The sequence below is a fragment of the Suncus etruscus genome, chromosome 1 (genome assembly GCF_024139225.1).
Source record: "Suncus etruscus isolate mSunEtr1 chromosome 1, mSunEtr1.pri.cur, whole genome shotgun sequence".
NCBI lineage: Eukaryota > Metazoa > Chordata > Mammalia > Eulipotyphla > Soricidae > Suncus > Suncus etruscus.
Window position 1 is genome coordinate 98,854,664 of NC_064848.1, and position 18,084 is coordinate 98,872,747.

Sequence of the window (18,084 nt, forward strand, 5' to 3'; positions counted from 1 at the left end):
CCCCAAGCCAGGAGCAACTTCTGAGCGCATAGCCAGGAGTAATCCCTGAGCATTACCGGGTGTGGCCCAAAACAAACAAACAAACAAAAAAAAAAAACAAAAATTAGTGATGGTGGAGAAACTGAATCAATGATGATTATAGTGATGAATGTAGTGATGCAAAATCATGCCTTAACTTTCATCCCTCACTCAAAAGGTAAAAATACTATCACTGGAGAACAGATGACTATGTTTGACCACTATTATAAAAAATATACTACTTGATCCTCCTTTGTCTTAGTCACAGAGACTTGAATACCACTTTATATTAGGGAATAGGTTTTACTGCCTCAGAGGAAGCACCAATCACCTGGCACATTTTAACTCCAAGAATTTATAGAATTATTAGCATTTATAATCATGTAATATATTACTCACTGATAGTAAACACTTAAAATGTTAGGCTTATTCTTTCTGGCATCACTTAAAATGCACATAATTCTTAAACATTGGCATGAGGTAGAAGATAACTCACAAAATAATCTTCAAAACACTAGGCCATATTCAATATAATTAGGCATGTGAAAGTAAGTAGCAGTCTTAAGCTGACTACTCTTAAAAGTATTACCCTACCAGACATAAATTTCTTATATTTGAAGTAATCTTTTTTCCAGCTTTAAATATTTTGGGGAAGAACAATAAACCATCTGAAATATTCAGAATACATACAATACCTCCTCTTGGCCAACATTTTCAACTTTATAAGTTGCTCTAAGTCACCTCACTTGAGACAAAGATTCTTTCTACTAACTGGTATTAATATGAAGGTTAAAAACTCTAGTGTAAGAGTAAAAGGAAATAATTCACATTTAATACAAAGCACTTTCATAAAAACTAGCAGCACTTCATTCTACAAGAACATATAAATTTGGTTTCACTGACTGGTCAGAAGTAAAAGAAAAATGTATACAGGTTCAAAATAGCTCCTTGTATATGGGGATGTGAGGCTACCAAAGTTTTTCTTAACAACTATTTCCCCATTAGGTAGTGTGTGAAACTACTGGAATGTCAATCTCAATGGCAGAGAGACGGGAGCGTGCTGAATAGGGTTGTGAGTAAGTGTGCATACTGGCAGGATGTGAGTAAAGTGGTTGCCAGAAAGGCGAAGGCAAAGATTTGCATGCACAATACCAAATAAAAAGAAGAAGGGAAGTCATAAATAGACCCCCAGCACTAGCAACAGTGACATATACTGCGTAGTCAAATGTAAAGACTGGCTCAAACTTCCTATTCAGATGGGTATTATAAAATATGACCCAGATAGATGGGGAAAGGCTCACAATACCTGCCAGGCAAAAGAAAAGCCCAGCTACCAGATGGCAGCCTGCACTATTCACCAAACACTTGGCCAGCTTGACATTGGGCACTGAGGACCTGAAGGCTGTGTTACACATTCCAATTAGGCAAAGCAGTAGTGCCCCCATGGCAATCAATATGCTGAGAGGCAGGGCAAATTGTAGGACCCGAAGATCTAGCTGGTCAACTGATGAGTACCAAGTGGTGTCATACATCAGGCAGTCACTGCTCCCATCATATCGGGCACACTTTACCCAGAGGCCAGTGTAAACAGTCAGGTTCTTTTCATTTTTGTTGAACGTGATCAGCCGTAATTTTCTCCAGTTGGGCAGTAGAGTCCCCGCAAAGAGGCCTGCTACTGAGGCAATTCCACACAGGAATGAGAGGACGGTGGCTGCATGGACATCTCGACAGCCCATGATAACAGGCTCTTTCAGGCTTGTCTGTCGAACTGAGGAGAAATGACACACAAGAGGACAAATTGTAAGGGGAAAGTAGAAGAACAGAGCAAAAAGTATGATGTCAATTGGCAATATTACTAATTTTGAAATGACAAAAAGAAAAGTTTTGCTCATTTCCACTCTATGTATAGCATGAATGTATACAAACATGTGCTTGTGGCATCCGGGCATAGGTGCAGACATACCTCTCTGTCACCAACCGGGTCATGCAGTGAGAAAAGTTTTTAGTCATAAGCATTTTTCCTTCATAGTCCATCAGAGAAACAACCAACGTAATTTTAAATTCCCTTAACAATACATCTGGAATCCTGGGTTAGCTGTCTCTACTCATTCATTCAACATACATAAATCAAGCACTTTCATGTGCCAGCTGCTCAATACAAAGCAACCACCAAATTCAGACAACACAAATTCAACTTCTGATGTAAAATGAGACTTGCATATAGTAAGGTAAAGGTAGTTTAAGAAAAACACAGGTCTATGGAAAAGCAAAAAAGTAGGTATACTCTTAGGCAGACTGCTTGAGTTCTAATCCCCACTTCCTCACTAATCAAATGATTCTGTACCAGCAACAGCTATTCTCAGTGTCTCCTTTTCCTCATCTGCAAAATGAAAAGTGACAATGCCTTTCATAAGTTTCTTTATGAATGGTCTATAAGACTAAAGTGGTAACTATCTCATAGCACTCAGTGATCAGCTCAAGTGCTTGACAAAATAGAGAAGCTCAAATAACATGTTCTGAGTAAATCCTACAAAGGAAAAATAAAGAGCAAACACACCTCAATCTTATAAGCCAGGGACACTGTAAATTTAGAAAATGTAAATGGACTGATTCATCTCAAAAGAACAAATAGACATCAAAAAAGTTCTTGAAATTATTCTATTCTGCTCAACTGTTTAATGGATAACTGCAAGTGACCTGAGTACTTTTCAAATTGTTATGCCAATAATTATTATATCACTACTACTCAAATAAGATGAATGTAAAGTTTGTTTTTTTGTATTTTGGGCAACACCCGGTAGCGTTCAGGTTCCTCCTGGCTCTACGTTCAGAAATCACTCATGGCAGGCTCAGGGGACAATATGGGATGCCAGGATTTGAACCACCATCCTTCTGCATGCAAGGCAAACACCCTACCTCCATGCTATCTCTCCGCCCCCAAAGGTAATTATAAAGTTTTGAAATAATTCTAAAGAAAAGATATTAATTAGGCTTCTCTTTCATCCAAAATTAAAATATGACATTTCTTATATATATATATACACATAATATTCTAAAAGTCATCTTTGATTTCTCTTAAATTGGTGTCCAAACATCATTCAAATATTTTCTCTGCCTTTTATCAAATCCGCTTAAGAGATAAAATATGGGGCCGGGAAGGTGGCACTAGAGGTAAGGTGTCTGCCTTACAAGCGCTAGCCAAGGAACGGACCGCGGTTCGATCCCCCGGCGTCCCATATGGTCCCCCCAAGCCAGGGCGATTTCTGAGCACATTGCCAGGAGTAACCCCTGAGCATCAAATGGGTGTGGCCCAAAAACCAAAAAAAAAAAAAGAGATAAAATATGAGTAAGAGGTAGCACTTTTTTTTTTTTTAAGTTTTTGGGCCACACCCGGTGGTGCTCAGGGGTTACTCCTGGCTGTCTGCTCAGAAATAGCTCCTGGCAGGCACGGGGGACCATATGGGACACCGGGATTCGAACCAACCATCTTAGGTCCTGGATCGGCTGCTTGCAAGGCAAACACCGCTGTGCTATCTCTCTGGGCCCAAGAGGTAGCATTTTTATTTCTTTTAGTCACATAACAAAGGGCCAAGAAAATTCTAAACTTTAAGATATTCTTATTTTAGGAACAGAATATAGTACAGCAGGTAGGGGTTTGCCTTGCATGTGGCTGATCAGGGCTCAATACCTGATTGAAATGGCATCCCATATGGTCTAGCAAGTACCACCAGGAGTAATTCCTGAGTACATAGCCAAAAAGAAGTAATCTGTGAGCATTGCCAGGTGTGGCCCAAAAATCAAAGATATTTTATTTTAGGCCAAAAAGACAATATAGAGAATAAGCACTTGCCAGTTCTTTAATTGAATGGGGCTGACCCAGTTCTATTCTCAGCTCTGCAAATAATCATCTGAGTACTGACAAGAATGACCCCTAAACGTAAGACAGGAGTAGTCTCTGAGCACTGCTAGGTACGACAATAACCCCCTACTCCCTAATTATCTTACTTCAGAGTACTGTATTTAGAGTCAAATATTATGTTAAGGTGACATATTTTCTCAGGAAATAAAAATACTGAAGACATTTCCCAAATGTGTTTTTTATATCTTTATTTAAGCACCATGATTACAAACATGATTACAGTTAGGTTCAGTCATAAAAATAACACCCCACGTCACTACTGCAACATTTTCAGCACCAATGCTACTAATCTGCCTCCTGCCCTATCCCCTGCCTGTATTTGAGACTAGCATTCTATTACCATCACTCACTAACATTGTCATGATAGTTATTACTGTGGCTATTTCTTTAACTGCACTCACCACTTTTTGTGTTGAGCTTCATATCGTGACAATATTACAAGATTGTCTTTTATTTTCCATAAGCCCAAAGATGAGTGAGACTATTCTGTATCTCTCTCCCTCTGGCTTATTTTACTCAGCATGATAGTTTCCATGTCCATCCATGTGTAGGAAAATTTCATAACTTCATCTCTCCTGACGGCTGCATAATATTACATTGTGTATATGTGCCACAGTTTCTTTAGCCATTCATCTGTTGAAGGGCATCTGGGTTGTTTCCAGAGTCTGGCTATTGTAAATAGCACTGCAATGATGTAGGTGTGAGGAAGGCAAAAAAAATTTTGTATTGCGTTTTTGTGTACCTAAGGTGTGTGTATGTATGTATATATATATATATATATATATATATATATATATATATATATATATATATATATGAGTAGTATAGCTGGATCAGATGGGAGCTCAATTTCCAGTTTATTTGAGGAATCTCCATATTGTTTTCCATAAAGGCTGGACTAGACAGCATTCCCACCAACAGTGAATGAGAGTTCCTTTCTCACCACATCCCTGCCAGCACTGACTGTACTTGTTCTTTGTGATGTGTGCCAGTCTCTGTGGCATGAGATGGTACCACACTGTTGTTCTGATGTATATCTCCCTAATGATTAGTGATCATTTAGTGGAGTATTTTTTCATATGCCTTTTGGCCATTTGTATTTCTTCTTTGACAAAGTATCTGTTCATTTCTTCACCCATTTTATGATGGGGTTAAATGTTTTTTTTTTCCTTGTTAAATTCTGTCAGTATCTTGTATATTTTCGATATTAGCCCCTTATCTGATGACTATTAGGTGAATAGTTTCTCCCATTCTGTGGGTGGCTTTTGTATCCTAGGCACTATTTCCTTTGAAGTGCAGAAGCTTCTCAGCTTAATATAGTCCTATCTCTCTGCTTCCACTTATTTGGAGAGTGCTGTTTCCTCCTTGAAGATGCCTTTAGTCTTAACATCATGGAGTATTTTATCTACATGACGTTCTATATACCTTATGGTTTCGGATCTGATATCAAGGTCTTTAATCCATTTGGATTTCATCTTTGTGCATGATGTTACATGGGGTCTGAGTTCGCTTCTTTGCAAGTGGCTGACCAGTTGTCCAAACACCACTTGCTGAAGAGGCTATCCCTGTTCCATTTCGCACCCTTTATCAAATAGTAATTGCTTGTATGCCTGAGGATCATTCTCTGAATACTCAAAGTCTATTCCACTTATCTGAGGTTCTTTCTTTATTCCAATACCATGCTGTTTTAATAACTATTGCTTTGTAGTACAATTTAAATTTGGGAAGGTGATGCCTCCATTTCTCCCCCCCCTTTTTTATTTTAGACTGTATCAGGAAAAAATAAAGAACTTGAAAGATAAGGAATATCAATCAGAGGTAAAGTACATGTCTTGCAGTTTCAGGACCTTCAGTTTTATTCCTGGTATTGCTTGGTACCAATAGGAATGACCCAAGAACACCAAACCTGGTGCAGCCAATTGTGACAAAAAAAAAAAAAAAAAAAGGAAAAGGAAGGGAAAAAGGGAGTCGAGGAGGGGTGGTAAGAGGAGTTGGATAGGAGAGGAAAGGAGGGGGGAGGAGGGAAAGGGAAAAGAGAGGAGGTAAAAGAAGAGGAAAGGAGAAGAAGAGGAGAGGATAGCAGAGGGGGGAGTGGGGAATGGAGAGGGAAGAGGAGGAAAGAGTTGTGAAAGCAGATGTAGAATGGAAAAGGAGGGAGATGAAGGGAGAGAATAGAGGCTAGCAGAGGTGAGGAGAGGGTAGAGGTGAGGATAGAGGTGAGGAAAGAAAAGAGGGTAGAGGTGAGGAGAGAGAAGAGAGAGGAAAGAGAAAAGTAAGGAGAGGAGAGGGTATTTCTTTTCCCAAGCGTTGCTCTAACTATTTGTGCATGTTTATTGTTCCAGATGAATTTCAGGAGTGTTTGATCCACTTCTTTGAAAAATGTCATGGGTACCTTAAGTGGAATTACATTAAATCTGCATAATGCCTTGGGGGAGTACTGCAATTTCAATTATGTTAATCCTGCCAATCCATGAAGAGGGTTATGTGTCTCCATTTCCGTGTGTCCTTTTTTATTTCTTGAAGCAGGGTTTTGTAGTTTTCTTTGTATAGGTCTTTCATCTCTTTAGTTCAGTGGACTCCAAGATATCTGAGTAAACATGATTTTTTAATGTACATTTCCTCTTTATTACTATGTATAAGCCATTGATTTTTGCGTGTTAATTTTGTAGCCTGCCACTTTGCTATATGTATCTATTGTTTCTAAGAGCTTTATGGTAGTTAAGGTATTCTAAATATAGTAGCATGCCATCTGTAAACAGTGAGAGCTTGGTTTCTTTTTCTAACTGGATGCTCTTGATCTTTTTCTTGCCTAATTGCTATGGCAAGAACTTCCAGCACTGTGTTGAATAGAAGTGGTGAAAGAGGACAGCCTTGTCTTGAACCAGATTAAGGAGAAATGGCTTTTAGTTTATCTACTTTGAGAATAAGACTTGCATTGGCTTGTGGTAGATGGCTGTAACTATATTGAGAAAAGTTCCTTCCATTCCCTTTTGATGAGTTTAGTTTGTTTTATTTTTTGTTTTTGGATCACACCTGGCAGCGCTCAGGGATCAGTCCTGGCTCCAAGCTCAGAAATTGCTCCTGGCAGGCATGGGGGACCATATGGGATACCGGGATTCGAACCACTGTCCTTCTGCATGAAAAGCAACTGCCTTACCTCCATGCTATCTCTCCGGCCCCATGAGTCTTTTTTTTTTAATCAAGAATGGGTGTTGGGCCTTACTGAATGCTTTGTCTGCATCTATTCATATGATCATATGATTTTTAATTTTTCTTTTGTTGATATGGTGTATTATGTTGATTGATTTACGAATGTCAAACCATCCTTGCATTTCTGGGTCCTGGTGAATAACCTTATGAGGTATTGGATCCTATTTGCCATGATTTTGTTGAGGATCTCAGCATGTGTGTTCATGAGGGATTTTGATCTGTAGCTTTCTTTCTTTCTTTCTTTCTTTCTTTTTTTTTTTTTTGCAGCATCTTTGTCTGGTTTTGGTATCAAGGTGATGTTAGCTTCATAGAACCTATTTGGGAGTGTTTCTAATTCTTCAATTTCATGAAAGAGTCTGAAAAGAATTGGCAGTAGTTCCTCTAGAAATGTTTGAAAGAATTTGTTAGTGAATACATCTGGCCTGGGCTTTTGTCTTTGGGGAGACTCTTGATGACCATCTTAATTTCCTCATTAATGATGGGTCTGTTTAGATATGCTAGATCATCCTTGTTTAACTGTGGGAGATTATAATTTATGCATTTCTTCTAGATTCTCATGTTTCATGGCATAGTTTCTCAAAGTAGTCTCTGATTACTTTTGTACCTCTGCAGATTCTAGAGTGCTCTCTTCCTTTTCATTCCTAATGTTTTATTGGATTTATCTCTCTTCCTTTCTTTGTGAGTTTTGCTAGTGGTTTATCAATCTTGTTTATTTTTTCAAAGAACCAACTTTTGCTTTTGTTGATCTTTAGGATTGTTTTATTGATTTCCACTTCAATGATTTCTGCTCTAAACTTTGTTATTTCCTTCTGCCTATTTTTTGTTCGTTTTGTTGATCATTTTTGAATTTTATAAGCTGTGTCATTAATTTTTAAGTAGGCCCATTCTTCCTTTCTGATGTGTACTTGCAGAGCTATATATTTTCCTCTTAGTACTGGTTTTGCTTTGCCCCATAAATTCTGAAAATTTGTGTCTTCATTGTTATTTTGTTTCCAGGAATGTTTTGATTTCCTCTTGATTTCACCTCTGACCACTGGTTCTCCAGTACTGAGCTATTTAATTTTCAGGTGTTAAAAGTTTTTCTTCTGTGTCCTTTTGTAGTTCACTTCTAATTTTACTGCCTTGTTATCTGAAAAGGTAGGCTGTACAATTTCTATCCCATTGATATTTTGAAGTATGTTTTATGGGTCAGCCAGTCCTCTATCCTAGAGAATAACCATATGCATTGGAGAAGAATGTGTATCCAGTTTTCTGGATATCTATATCTATATCTACTGAGCCATTTACCTCCATTTCTTCTTTTAGATCTAGTATATTCTTGTTGGGTTTCAGCCTAGTTTACCTATCAAGGGTTGACAGAGTTGTGTTTTGGTCTCTCACTGTTATTGTGTTGCTACTGATATCTTCTTTCAGATTTGTCAATAGCTGTGTTAAATATTTTTCTGGTCCCTCATTGGGTGTTTAGGAATGTGATTTCTTCCTGTTGTACATATCCTCTGATTAGTACAATATATCAATCTTTATCTTTTCTGAGTCTAAAATTTATGTCATCTCATATTAATATGGCCATTCCAGCTTTTTTTTTTTTTTTTTTTTTTTTGGTTTTTGGGCCACACCCGGCCTTGCTCAGGGGTTACTCCTGGCTGTCTGCTCAGAAACAGCTCCTGGCAGGCACGGGGGACCATATGGGACACTGGGATTCGAACCAATCACCTTTGGTCCTGGATCGGCTGCTTGCAAGGCAAACGCCCTGTGCTATCTCTCCGGGCCCATTCCAGCTTTTTTAAGGGAGTTAGTTATCTGCTTGGATGATTTTCCTCCAGCCTTTGATTTTGAGTCTATGTTTGTTCTAACTATTCAGGTGTGTTTCTTGTAGGCAGCGGAACGTTGGTTTCAGCTTTTTGATCCATTTGCCATTCTGTGTCTCTTAACTGGTGTATTTCTTCTATTGACACTGAGAGATAATTGCTATGGGATTTATAGTCACATTTATATAGGACTTTGTTGCATCTGTTGGTCTGTCTTGTCTTAAAGTAGCCCTTTTCTTTTAAGTCTGGTTTTGAGTCTGTAAAGTTTCTGAGCTGTTGTTTATCAATGAAGCCACATATCCTTCCTTCAAACCTGAAAGTGAGTCTGACTGGGTGCCGTATTTTAGGATATGCATTCATTTCTCTGAGTTTTGTCACTATATCTCACCCCTGCCGTCTGGCCTTGAGGGTTTTTGACATGTCTGCTATAAATCTTAAGGATGCTCCTTTGAATGTAATTTCTGCCTTCGATCTTGCTGCTTTCAGCATTCTATCCCTATCTGTGGGGTTCGTCATGTGACTAGGATGTGTCTTGGGGTGCTTCCCATTAGTCTCTTCTAGCTGGGACTCTTTGGGCATGCAGGATTTCATTGCATGCACTCTTTATCTCTGGGAGTTTTTCTATAATGATGTTCTTGACTGTTGATTCTTTCTGGGTCTCTGGATTCCCAATGATTCGTATGTTGTTTCTTTTGAATTTATCAAAGACTTCTATTTTCATTTGTTCACATTCTTTGAGTATATTTTCCATTGTCTGATCATTTGCTTTAAGGGCCATGCTCCCTTGGCTCCATCCTTTTTGAGTGGGATAGCTCACCTCTGAACAAGTACCCCCAGAAAATGATGGGTGGGGAAGACCAAGGTCCAGGACACAGAGGAGTAGAGAAGGTAGTCCAGAATATCTGCCTGCAATACTTCAGAGCACACAGCAGCAAACAGCTTCACACTTTGTAGGCGGGAGACAGCTAATCTCTGAAGAGGCACCCCCAAGGAACAATGGGTGGGGAGGACCAAAGTCCAGGACACAGGAGAGTCCAGAATGGCTACCTGCTGTGCTTCAGAGCCCAAAGCAGCAACCAGCTCCCCCAAATGTGTTTCAATGGGAGAATCTTTAGAAAGCAATATTATTATTATATACTAATATATTAATATACTAACATGTATTAACATATTATACTATAATATGATATATTTATCTTATCAGTAGCTTAGCAATGTTATTTGGGGAATAAGGGAAGGCAATTTGAACTACTCCTGGCTATGCTCAGCAGTGACCCCTGGCAATCCTTGGGTGTCCATAAATGATGCCAGGAATTAAACCAGGGTCAGCTGCATGCAAAGAAAGTGCCTTTCTCTGCCCTGAAGTAGCAATAGTTTTACTGGCAGAAATATCTAGGAATATGGACTTAACTATAAACATACACTATCTCCCACATACACTTTGAGCAACTTGCATAGTACCTGCCACACGTCATCCTATAAGAACTGGGATCTGTTCCTGGCACCATAAAAACCATCAAAAGAATGGGGCACTGTCCCAAGACCACAGTAACTCACAAAGGTATGTTATTGATAAGTAGAACTGGAAAAGTATGTGGCTTTCCTAAGCAATATTTTATGCAATATATATTCATTGAGTAACAGGCATAAACAAAACCAGGTCCAGAAAGGACATTAAGACTATTAAAATCTAGACCTTGCTCCAATGTATTAACAGTCAGACTGAGGAAAAGAACATTCAGTCAGACTCCAAATGCTAAAAGTGAATCGATTCTATGATTAATAAATGTCAAATGATCAGTTATGTATTAAGCTAGATGATACAATAAGATATCTGATCATGGGCCCGGAGAGATAGCACAGCGGTGTTTGCCTTGCAAGTAGCCGATCCAGGACCAAAGGTGGTTGGTTCAAATCCCGGTGTCCCATATGGTCCCCTGTGCCTGCCAGGAGCTATTTCTGAGCAGACAGCCAGGAGTAACTCCTGAGCAATGCTGGGTGTGGCCCAAAAACCAAAAAAAAAAAAAAAAAAAAAAAGATATCTGATCATAAAAATTTCATACTGGATTTGAGAAAGATGGAGCAAACAGAATGATTTAAAGCTGTAAAAACATTAGAAAAATGTTCCAGTTTCTTTCAAAGTTTCAGAATTCTGTCAGATAACCTATTCAGAGTCATATCCCTATCACAATTCCTTCTTGCTTTCAGAGAAAGTGAGCATATACATATATATTAATATATGTATTAATTAAGATTTCCTCCATTTAAGCTACCCTGTAATTAAAGAAATCAAGATGGGAGACCAGAGTGATAATATAGCAAGTACAGCACTTATTTGATATTTAGAACTGGGTTCTATCCCCAGCATAGCATATAATCCCCTGAGCTCACCAGGAATGATCCCTAAGCACAGAGCAAGGAGTAGGTTGAGCACACTTGGATGTAGGCCCAAAACAAAACAAAACAAAAAAATCCAAGATTAGGATGACTTTATTACTTTTGTATTAATAATTTCATTTCCTTCCTTCCTTCCTTCCTTCCTTCCTTCCTTCCTTCCTTCCTTCCTTCCTTCCTCCTCCTCCTCCTCCTCCTTCTTCTTTTCTCTCTTTCTTTCTTTCTTTCTTTCTTTCTCTTTTTTCTTTCTTTCTTTCTTTCTTTCTTTCTTTCTTTCTTTCTTTCTTTCTTTCTTTCTTTCTTTCTTTCTTTCTTTCTTTCTCTTTCTTCTTTCTTTCTTCTTTCTTTCTTTCTTTCTTTCTTTCTTTCTTTCTTTCTTTCTTTCTTTCTTTCTTTCTTTCTTTCTTTCTTTCTTTCTTTCTTTCTTTCTCTCTCTCTCTCTCTCTCTCTCTCTCTCTCTCTCTTTCTTTCTTTCTTTCTTTTTCTTTCTTTCTTTCTTTTTTGGTTTCAGAACCATACTAGGCAGTGCTCAGGGGTTACTCCTGGCTCTGGGCTCAATTACTCCTGACAGGGTCAGGGAAACATATAGGATGCTGGGGATCAAACCTGGGTCGGCTGCATGCAAGGCAAAAGCCCTATCCACTGTACTATCACTCCAGCGCTTGTAGAAGGATTTTTAGCTTAAATTCCAGAAACTTGGAACACAAAAATTCTCTAGAGCATTGTGATGAAATTTTTTCACAAATAAAATTTTGACAACAATGCTGAAATTGCCTTAGCTATTTACAACTTTGTTTACCCTTTTTTTTGGGGGGGGGGTTATAAACAGGTGCTCTTGGCTCTGCACCCTGAAGGGCCCAAGAATATAGAATGTCAGAGCTCAAACCTGAGTTAGTCCTACAAGCTGTACTATCTTTCCAGTCCTTCTGCTTGCTTTTAAAACCTTGCTGTTAATTCCACATACATTTTATTTACTAGTAAGTTAAATAGTCCATTAGGGAACAAAATAACATTTTATAGAACTGGAAAGAATATGTTTAGCAATTTAAAACTCAAAGAGAGTGGTGCCAGAGCAATAGCAAAATGGTTAAGGCATTGTCTTGCACACAGCCAACCTGGGTTCGATCCCTGGTATCATCGTCACTTGCCAGGAGTGATTCCTGAACTCAGAGCCAGGAGTAATCCAAGTGCCACTGGTAAAGATCTGTTTATAAATCAAGGATTAAAAAAAAACTCTTTATCTTGTTCCACGTCATTTAATTTTAAATGGAGAATTTTTCTCAAATTCAAATATAATCTTACTGTATTTCTTAACCATGCAATTAAAATTTTTAAAATTTTATTAAGTTTTATTTTTTTTATTTTTAGGCCACACCCGGCAGTGCTCAGGGGTTACTCCTGGTTGTCTGCTCAGAAATAACTCCTGGCAGGCATGGGGGGGACCATATGGGACACTGGGATTTGAACCAACCACCTTTGGTCCTGGATAGGCTGCTTGCAAGGCAAACACCGCTGTGCTATCTCTCCGGGCCCAATTTTATTAATTTTTAAATCCTTTCTATAGTTTCCAAAGTTTCAAATTCTACCAAAGTGTCATCTTCCTCTAAATTCTCAAACTGCTGTGTGTCACTGTCCCATCTTAGACATTGCAGACTAAGTAGACATACAGTTTTTCTCTAAACTTTTCAAATTTTCAATTTTTAATTTGGCTAAGAGCTTTTCTCATGCTATTCTTCCTCTAAGAACATTCTTAATCTCATTATATTATTTGTCTAGACAGTATATTTTTCATCTTTCTGGTTTCTAGGAAAGCTGATTCTAAACAGTCCCTTCTCTCTGCCCCTGGTAATGGTCTTTGTACTTTTTCTTTGGTAGTAATTATCTTATAGTACTTGTTTAGTGTTTATCTTTCCTACCAGACTGAATTCCAGAAGAACAAAGAGCTTTCTTTGTTGTTGTTTTTTTCTTTTCTTCTCCCTGTGTCCAATGCTGGCACAATAGAAGGCATTCACTTATTTGTCAAATGAACAAAAAGAAGGTCCATAAGGGTATGGCCAAGATACAGAAGGAAGTTATAAGTTTTCTACAGTATCAGTTCCATTTATTCACATCTTGTGATCTGAAGTCTCAAAGCTGCCTTTATATCAATCCCTTTCTTTACTCTCTTTACTGGTCAAAGTCTCTTTTCTTCTTTAAAATAAAGATCATAAGGCCAGAGTGAATAGCATAGAGGGTAAGGCATTTTCCTTGCAAGCAGCTGACCTGGGTTCAATACCTGGCATCCCATCTGATCCTCCGAGCCTGCCAGGAGTAATTTCTGAACTCAAAGCCAGAAGTAATCCCTTAGCACCACTGGGTGTGGCCCAAGTGCCAAATAAATAAATAAGTAAATAAAATAAAGGTTTTTTTATTTTATTTCTTCCTCCAGAAACTTCTAAGAAATATGAATTATTTATAGGTAGAAATAAATATCTGTTTGGCAATACAGGTTAATTTCCTTAATTGTTCGAGGCTCCATCTAATATAACACTGATTTGCGTGTTCTCAACTTTTAGGTATGAAATATATGGATATACTCCCCTTTGTTGAGAGTGGTTAATATAACCAACTAATTTTTTCAATTTTCTGATTATCAAAGTCAAAGTCAAGATTATATTTGTAGTTACATTTTTTCTTTTTTTTTTTTTTTTTTTTGGTTTTTGGGTCACATCTGGCTTTTGCTCAAGGGTTACTCCTGGCTCTATACTCAGAAATCAACCCCGGCAGGCTTGGAGGATCATATGGGATGCCGGACCCAGCTTTTGCTCAAGGGTTACTCCTGGCTCTACACTCAGAACTCACCTCCGGCAGGCTTGGAGGACCATATGGGATGCCGGGATTCAAACCATTGTCCTACTGCATGGAAGGCAAAAGCTCTACCTCCATGCTCTCTCTCTGGCCCCTATATTTGTAGTTACATTTTCTTTTTAAAATGACAAGGAGGAAAAGAAGCTTTCTGCTGTAAGAATTTTCCTTATTTTTATTTTCCTATGCAAGACTAAGATGACCATTTTAACAAATCTGAGAAGCAGTTATGAACACTAGCTCTGTCTATACATAACACACACATGGGCTTGTTATCTCTGAAAGGTAGTTGGTATTTTAGCCTAGGTAACCAGAGACCCAAATGTCAATCACAACCTTCCATGTACAAACTGAAGAAAACCTCTGAACCTCAAATTTCTAACTTGTAAAAAGTTCTTCAGAATAGCTGTGAGGTCATAAAAAAAAAAAAAAAAAAAAAAAAAGGCAGCTCTTTATAAAGCAGCACACTGTCAGAAATTTATATTTATATTAATTATCTATAGGCTTATTTACTCTGTGGTGATGAATGCCTTGGACAATGGGCAAAATAATCTCAGATGACTAGAACCATAAAATAATTGACAGAGTGTACTTCCAGGGCAACTGCTAACCAAATCAAACAAGGACAGTTTGAAAACAACCACTTCACTTATGTCAGTCAATCATCTGTTCCACATTAACTTTTAGAGAAGCTGACAGATAAAATTTGGTATGCAATTACATATTATCAAAGTTATCACTGTGAATAAAAACATTTTCAAAAAAGATTATTTTTCTGAGATTTAAAATAAAGTTCAAAAACTCATTATTAAATATTTTTCCAGTATCAGAGCAAAAATAAAGTTGGTAAGTCAACTGCCACGCACACAGCAGGCCCAGGTTTGATCCCCAATATCTCATATGGACCTTTCCTAGACCCAGTAGATGTGATCGCTGAACATAGAGCTAAAAATAAGCTCTGAATACCACTGAGTATGGTCCCAAAACTAAGAGACGTAATATTTTAGGGCCAACTCTGAGAAATACAATAACATAATAGTAGCTACATCAAGTTTTAGTGGTAATAATACAGTCCTTTCTCCAGAATGTGAGTTTTCTGATAAACTGTAGGTCATCAGTTATTGCACTTACAAGAGAAGTGTATACTAAAACTATTTTGAATAAGTGAAAACACTGTCATGAGATTCATGGCATAGTATCTATGTACAGAAGAAATAAGATAGTAATCACAGATTGTACTTACTCTTTGAGGTTCCTGGTGGTTCTAAAATAACTTTAACCAACTGAGAATACACATATGAACTCAGAGTGGCAATATTCCAGACCTAAAGAAGCGAAAAAAAATTCACCAAAATAATTACAGTACAATGTTAAAAGCTCAATTTGACTTTACACAAAATGAGGGAAAAAATTATCATTTTAAATCAATAAAATACTATACCAAAATATATGTACAGTAAGTGAGAGGGAGTAACATGTTCTTAATACATCAATAAGTAAGCTAGAGATGAAAAACTAAATCTGCTGTAATCATCTGAGAAGATGAGAAATAGGACTAAAAGTCTCATTACTGTCTTGGAACTTCTTTATCAATACTGAATGAATTTTTAGATTCCTTTTATAAGCTATAGAAAAGAATATAGAATAAACTGCATACCATTCATTGTCCAGGAAGTAAAATAATTCATTTTTTTGATACTTTTTATTTTTTGTTTGTTTGTTTTTTGGGGCCTCACCCGGTGACGGTCAGGGGTTCCTCCTGGCTATGTACTCAGAAATCACTCCTGGCTTGGGGGGAATCACATAGGACGCTGGGGATAGAACTGCGAGCTGTCCTAAGTTAGCACGTTCAAGGCAGATACCCTACCATTTGCACCACAGCTCCGGCCCCTCTTTGATGCTTTAAAAACAAAAACAAAAAAACTCACAGCACCAATCAAAGCTGTGCATCCTGAAATTTGCAACTGGAACACTTTTCTGCATTTAGAGCCAAACAAATGCTCAACCTGCCATTTACATGTTTCCATCTATCTTTTTAACTATCAGAGACTTCCTCTTCAAGCAGTATTTATCTCAACTAGTAGAAGTAATGAAAACTAGTAAACGCTTAAGAGCTTCCTTGCTGGAGGAAGCCCTAGCACTACTAGCCCTAGGCCCATCATTACACCTGCGGCAGTCACGGCTGGGGAGATCTAAATCAAGTTTTCACCCAGGAAATAGAAGCCTCTTGAGTTAGCAACCAGCGGTACCGCTGGAAGTCAATCAATAGAAATCTCTTTTCTAATTCAAAACCTCGCCTAAGGCAGGGAGAAAGCTCGGGGGGACTGGAAGGCGGTGCTGCTCTGGATGCTGGAAGTCTGGCTTTGAACCCGGGCCCATCTGATCCCCATCACACCCCGCATTCATTCCCGAAAGCTTCAGGCAGGGAGCAAGTCCTGACCCCAAACCTACCAGTACGTTTCTAAGAGTCTACTCACAGGCTATTCTAAGTGGGGGTCACCAAGTTCGGCCTTGGAGATCGCGGGGGTGGTGTGGGGAGCTGGGGTGAGCCTCGGAGCAAAGGAAGCAGCTTCAGATGCCCCCGCCGGTCTAGCCCAGAGCCCCAAGGCCCGGTGACACAGAGAGAAAGAGCTTCCCCGCAGGGCCAGGGCTGAGAGCGCCCTCAAGCCCCAGCCCAGCCCAGCCCAGCCCGTCCCGCAAGCAGGTCACCATTACACAACCAGCCCCAACGCCCCTGCGCTGGAGGGAAGCGGCCGCCCGCAGTCGGAGGCCGAATCCCCCGACATTTGCAACTCCGGGCTTCATCTCCTCCATCCGTCCAGCGCCTCACTCCGCGTTCGCCTCCAGAAACGTCGACTCGAGCCACCTTCCCCCGCACGCAGGAACCCGCAGCCCCTCCAGCCAACAGGCCGGGAAGCGCCACACCTACCTGCGCCTACACCCCGGGCATTCCCTCCGCCTGCCCAGGAGCCTCGCGGGCCGGCCCGTCTCGCTCGCCGCTTCCCAGGAAGTGCGCTCCCTCCCGGCCAGACGCTCCGGAGGCTTCTGGGAACGCCAGCCCGCTTCCCAGAGGACCGCCGCGGGAATGCGCTGCAGGCCCCGGGACTACAATTCCCAGAATCCACCGGGCCTGCCGGAGCCCCGGCAACATCCTGAGACCACCGCCCCACCTCTTCCTCCCGCCCCTTCGTCATTCACTCCCTTTCCACCTGTACTGCCTATTCTGTGTAGATTTGGGTTATGGGCCTGGAACTTAACAGTTAAACCAAAGGAAACCCAGAATGGTTTTGAACTGATTATTTGAGTAGATGTTTACTATTAAATGTGACTTATTCTTTGAGATATCCTTGTCGTCGTCGTCCCCAATAATAGATCTAGACAAAATTATTTCGACACCAAGTCTAGTAAGGAACTGTCCAGGTTCATTGTGGCAGTATTCTTTTTTAAATATCTTTATTTATACAATTTGATTAGAAACATGATTGTAGTTGGGTTTCAGTTATATAAAGAACACCCTCCTTCACCAGTGCAACATTCCCACCACCAATTCCCCAAATCTCCCACCTCCCTACACACACACACCCTGCCTGTATTTAAGGCAGGCTTTCTCCTTCCCTCACACATTCACATTGTTATGTTAGTTGTCAGTATAATTATTTCTCTAACTGCACTCACCACTTTTGTGGTGAGCTTCATATCGTGAGCTGGACCTTCCAGCCCTCATTTCTATTGTCTCTGATAATTATTACAAAAATGTCTTTTATTTTTCTCAAAACCCATAGACGAGTGATACTATTTTGTGTCTATTTCTCTCCCTCTGACTTATTTCACTCAGCATAATGGATTCCATGTACATTCATGTATAGCAAAGTTTCATGGCTTCATCTCTCC

General features: G+C 39.4%; 1 protein-coding gene across 1 annotated transcript; it reads right to left on the reverse strand.

Annotated features, from left to right (window-relative positions):
- Window positions 1-489: 489 nt before the first annotated feature.
- On the reverse strand, window positions 490-17,208 carry CLDN12 (claudin 12). Its single transcript, XM_049769139.1, has 3 exons — window positions 17,123-17,208; window positions 15,437-15,518; window positions 490-1,786 (listed from the first exon to the last, which is right to left on the reverse strand). The coding sequence occupies exon 3, from the start codon at window positions 1,752-1,754 to the stop codon at window positions 1,020-1,022; it is 735 nt and encodes a 244-aa protein (XP_049625096.1). The 5' UTR covers window positions 1,755-1,786; window positions 15,437-15,518; window positions 17,123-17,208; the 3' UTR covers window positions 490-1,019.
- Between the last annotated feature and the right edge of the window lie 876 nt (window positions 17,209-18,084).

Bases quoted from the DNA above. Each gene is read 5' to 3' on its own strand.
- CLDN12 (XM_049769139.1), bottom strand. From the start codon at position 1,754: ATGGGCTGTCGAGATGTCCATGCAGCCACCGTCCTCTCATTCCTGTGT.